Below are 5,046 nucleotides of genomic sequence, written 5' to 3'. Positions count from 1 at the left end.
GCAGAGAGAATGGAAAGAAGTGGGTTTAGACATGTAAATTTAGTTTGGTTTTTTTCCTTGTGTGAATTAGAAGTCAGGGCAGACATAGCTATTCTGGTCTACTTCGTTCATTACACTGATGCAACACTGCAGCTACACATGAATTTTAAGCTTTAAAACTTTAAGGTTTTTGTCAAAACTTCTTGAAATACTGAAGACAGAGCTTTGCTGATACATCCTCTTTTCTTTTTATTGAGCACTTTAGAATACACACATTACACATTACAATATAAATATAGAACCTGATTTAATACCAGAGTTAAGGTTAGTCTGGTTAGTCTGCAGAGTAAGTTCTCTAGTGAAGGACTGTAAGTAGAAAAGTTTATAACAAAATTAACCACTTAGGGCAAACAGTCAAGAATTCCCATTTGCTCATATTAAATCACATGACTGGAGATGTCTTGCATTTAGATCTGATTTCCTCCCACCCTGTATAAGAGGCTTCCATTTTGCATATGCATTGACACCTACACGTCTCTGTACCGATTCAGCCCCTGACATTTTTAAACTTAGTTTTCATAGCACAGAAAAGGAAACTTCTTAACATACACATGTTTTAACCACAGAAGCTTGGTTGTTCTTATCTGTATCGGCAAAAAAAATAAAGAAGCTTCTTCAGCATCCAATTCATCAGTCTTCAGAAGATGAGCATCAAACATGCTGAGAACTAATAAGAAGAACTACAGTTCAAAGAATCGGGAAAGTATGGAAAAAGCACTCACTCGGCAAATTTATTTCTTCAGCTTAAAAGGTGTTTTTTCCCAAGGAACTGTACCTTCCTTTCAAAGGCACTGGAGCGAATAGGAGAATTGAGTTCATAAAATGGATTCATCGCAAACTGAGGAAAGAAGAAAAACTCATCAATAAGCACAACGTCCAGCACTGGAAAATGTAACTTCAGATGACAACTACTATTAGCTTTCAGCCTATTTGGTGCCGCTTAAGAGCTCAGAGCTCCTAAACAGTCACTGGCTTTCCAGGCCTTCGCATTCTCCCCATATACGTGCACAGCCATCCCTTAGATGGCTCCTCAGAACAAATCCACCCTGACACTGGTGGAAATGTCTGGTTTGGAAATTAGCATCATTTCAGTCCCCGTAGGAGGTCGAGATGGCGATTCTTCCCACCAGTGCTTGCAGTTGCCCCACTAGTGGAAGTACCACCAGGCTGTGAGAACACAGGTGACTTGTTCTACCAGCAATGCACTTCCACCAGGCTCCTGCAGAACAGTCCTCTGCTTTCACTGTTGTCAGCAATGACACAATACTGCCCCAAAATCACTGGACTAAAATGAAGAATAAATTCTGAAAGAGCAGAGTTTATAACAATTTAGAAAAATCTACGCTGTTTAATGGAAAATACAGCCTTTATGTCACACGTTATCAACTCTGGCGCAGGTGCTTCCTCACTTACACAGGCCCCCACGAGAAAACACGTTAATACAGGCACGCCTAAGCATGTACAGCAGAACACACTTAAAAGTACTGCAGTGAGACCATAAGAAGTGGGTTCTTACCTTTATATACAAGTCGTATACATCATTAAAGAAGTTCTTAATTCCGTCTTCTTGCCTTACATCATGAAGCATTATAAATCTCATATGTAAAGCAATTAAGGAAAATTTAACTTTTACAAAGAAGAGGGACATTTGAGATATCCTGAGATAAGCATTTACACTCAATTCTGCATATACTTCAAATGTTTAGCTGTACACGAAATAGCAGTGACTCCATAGGAGGAAGCATTCAAAGAACTGAAGCAGCGAAATTATAGAAAGCACTACCTTTATATTTAAAAATTTCCTTATTTGAAAATAGTACCTCTCTATTCAAGGTTATTCTTTTTAAAGCTATACAGTTCTGAACGTGGCTGATGCTCTCAGCACCTTTGCCACATACCCCTGAAGTTAAATGACATTCGATGTTACTCGCTATGTATAACAAACGTTTCACAACACACATCTCTAGGACTACCTGTACAGAAGATCAAGCCTTGACACTGCATTTTTGACTGACACCAAGCATGTTGATCCCTGCTTCTCCTCTCTAGCACTATCAAGGGGACAGGAACAGAGAATCATACAGGCTTGCTCTGAGCCTCTCATACCTCTTCCCTCTACTCCATGTGAGCTCCACATTTCATTAGGCTATTTATTTTAGCTCCTCCAAAAGGAAAAATCTACCTTTCCAACTGGTCCCAGTTTTAAACAACTGCTGTGCCTCCCAACATACTTCATCCCGAGGCTGGTGACTTTTTCTAACAAGAATAGTGGTGAATAGCCAGAGAAATCCGTTCCAAACTCATTTTATTTAACTTGTCCCTTTCTGGCAAAAGGCTTTTCCTATATAAATATAAGAAGAGGGAAGGATATGTCCAGCTGTGACAAAAGCAGAAACAAACCATTCATTAAACTTGTCCACAGTCTTCAGATACATGTTGTTAGAAAGCCACATGTTCTCATCTACTAGGTCAAGAGCAGCATGGGCAATGAACTGGTTGAGATGGCGATGATCATCCTAATGTATTACCAGAAGACAGAGGATTAGTAATTCAGTGAAAGGAGTGAAATATAAACAATAATTTGCTCAAGTTGCTAAACAACTAGTGCTCAAGTTACGTAAAGTTACATATACCCTTCTTTTCTGCCACATATGTGTCATCCTGTAATTAAATGAAACTAGTATGTGTTGTCACGATACTTGGTTTCAAGGGAGAAAAAAGGTCATAATAAAAAGGTCATCACAAAAACAGTCTTGAGTGCAGCAAACCCAATAAAGCCTATATTTATAGCTCAGGAACGAAGTCAAGCATGATTTCATTTGTTTACCAATGGGTAATCTCCCACTGCAAACTTATTCCACAAGAGGCCCTGTTAAGTTTTTTTCTCTGCTTTCCAGTCACCTGTTTTTGTGAAATTCACAGCAATTTAGCATTTTTTAGACCATAACATCTCTGTCAAATGTGGCAGAAATTGAGCAATAGGTTACAATGTATAAAAGTTGGGGGACAGATGGGGAAAGAAGAGAGATACAGAGGACAGATATACTGATAACATCACCTAAAGAGGCTGTTTTTTCAGGGTATTTGCCTAGAGACATAGGATTGTTTTATTGTTTTGGAGCTTTTCTTTTTCCTAAGAGCCTAGTGCAGAAAAACATCCTGCAACTAGTATTAAACATACGCTTGCAGGTGTAAAATGCACCTCTTCCTGTAATAAGCATGAATGGCCTTCATAAAAGCGATCGCAGCGTCTGGCCCTAACCCTGCAAGAGTTGTGTAGGCAAAGAGCCGTTTACTTTGCATATGAACTAGAACGCCGGAGGACATGGGCCAAGAAGAAACATGGGACTAAACCATACTGTAAGCTTCTGTTAGACTGGAAACATAAGCCGTCTTGCACTGTTTCTTGTAATACAGGGATGCTACTAATCCCACTCTCACACCTCCCAGTGGCCTATGTTTTTCCCCCAAATTAAGTTTGGCTCAGGGCATTAACAGCTTTGCAAGTTCCATTAAACTATACTGAGGAAGAGATTGAGTAGTGAAGTTTAAGGGGCAAAAGCTCATGCTGATTTACCACGTACATTATGCAAACCACTTACTTCAGGCCGTTGTGCATCTGCACTGAACTCACTCTTAAATGGAATGTCTCAGAAAGTGAAGCGATAGTTGCCAAAACATATCACGGTCTACTAATTCTCCTTCAGTGCATACCAAGTTTAGATTCTCTCTTAGGAGAAAATTTAGGACTTCAACCTCAATCAGACAAGCAGCTTACCTAAGCCAAGTTATTTCCATTAGCAGAATGCAGAAAATTAATTTTTTCACTATCTGACACATCCTCACACTCACTCCGTCTAGCCCAACTAGCCTTCTTTACAACCTTTTATGGGACATCAGTTCAAAATACAGATGATGCTATGCTGTTCAAATCAACATATACTTCCATTTTTGGACACAGCCACAGATCCACACACTTCTATTGTGAAGTCTATTTTTTTTTGGATGTAATACCACAATGGATAGATTTGTTCTTTTCCCACTGGAAACACTACTTGCTGAGTAGTCGTACATTTATCACAGTTTCAAACTTGTATTTATCAACACAAATTTCAACCTTTTCTTACTTAAAAGCAAGTATGACTATTGAAGATGATTAAAACATAAGATTTTTTATAGCATAAAAAATAAAGGACTGAATAGAGCTTTCAAGTTTAGGTCCCTTACTTTACCTTATTACTGTACACAGATGCCTTAAAATAGAGAATGACAGTAAGTTGCATTAAATAATGAACAGCTCTTATAAAAGCTCTACATGCAAAGAGCAATGACCAAAGCATGACTAGCATAGATATTCTTCACCATACAGCATCAAATATTTAAGGAAACCATGTTTTGTAAAGAACTAGTATGATCTGGCAAAGCATTTTTAAGAGACTGGAGAACTCCAGAGTTCTACTCGCTATGACAATGTTTCTGTAAAAAAAAAAAAAAAACAAAAACAGAAACAGTAGATACTAGTAACACTTCTAACAGCATGCTTCTAATAGACTGTAAAATTATAAAAGAGAATGCACCATAATTACAACATAGGAGTATCACAAAGGAAAAAACACACCTTGGATTCTACTTTTCCAGGAGGCAGAAATTCCATTTCAAATATGGGATTATCATGATGACCAACTATCACAAAGTAGAAACTTCCAGACATCGTTCAAAACAGTGCTCCTTGGAAGAAAAGACAGACATGCTGATGAGTCTATATGCAAACTCTTAACGCGTGTGAAAGCCCCCCTAAAAACCAGCCAACATGCTTCCTGTTCGAAATTACCACAGGCTAAAGAGAGATAAACAGGGGGGAAACATCCTTAGAGAGCGGCGCATCTCCTGGAAGTGAAGCTAGTTCCTACTACCCAAAGCGCCTACGGTACAGCTGGCTGACGGTTTGTCCCCCGGGAGCCCTCCCAGCGACCCGCACCCCGTGAAGTAACGCCGCCCACCCGCCTT

General features: G+C 39.2%; 1 protein-coding gene across 1 annotated transcript; it reads right to left on the bottom strand.

Moving 5' to 3' along the window:
* Nucleotides 1–226: 226 nt before the first annotated feature.
* On the bottom strand, nt 227–4,768 carry TRAPPC2 (trafficking protein particle complex 2). Its single transcript, XM_009695347.1, has 4 exons — nt 4,658–4,768; nt 2,411–2,555; nt 1,556–1,641; nt 227–877 (listed from the first exon to the last, which is right to left on the bottom strand). The coding sequence occupies exons 1-4, from the start codon at nt 4,748–4,750 to the stop codon at nt 779–781; spliced, it is 423 nt and encodes a 140-aa protein (XP_009693649.1). The 5' UTR covers nt 4,751–4,768; the 3' UTR covers nt 227–778.
* Between the last annotated feature and the right edge of the window lie 278 nt (nt 4,769–5,046).

The sequence above is a fragment of the Cariama cristata genome, unplaced genomic scaffold (assembly GCF_000690535.1).
Source record: "Cariama cristata isolate BGI_N322 unplaced genomic scaffold, ASM69053v1 scaffold33442, whole genome shotgun sequence".
Classification (NCBI taxonomy): domain Eukaryota; kingdom Metazoa; phylum Chordata; class Aves; order Cariamiformes; family Cariamidae; genus Cariama; species Cariama cristata.
This window is presented reverse-complemented; position numbering and strand designations above follow the sequence as displayed.

What these genes read in the sequence shown, in the direction of transcription:
- TRAPPC2 (XM_009695347.1), bottom strand. Translation starts at nt 4,750, where the DNA reads ATGTCTGGAAGTTTCTACTTTGTGATAGTTGGTCATCATGATAATCCC. An exon ending in CTGGAAAAGTAGAATCCAAG is followed by an intron (nt 2,556 to 4,657) that starts GTGTGTTTTTTC and finishes GTAATACATTAG; the next exon opens with GATGATCATCGCCATCTCAA. An exon ending in TGCTTTTGTCACAGCTGGAC is followed by an intron (nt 1,642 to 2,410) that starts ATATCCTTCCCT and finishes TAATTGCTTTAC; the next exon opens with ATATGAGATTTATAATGCTT.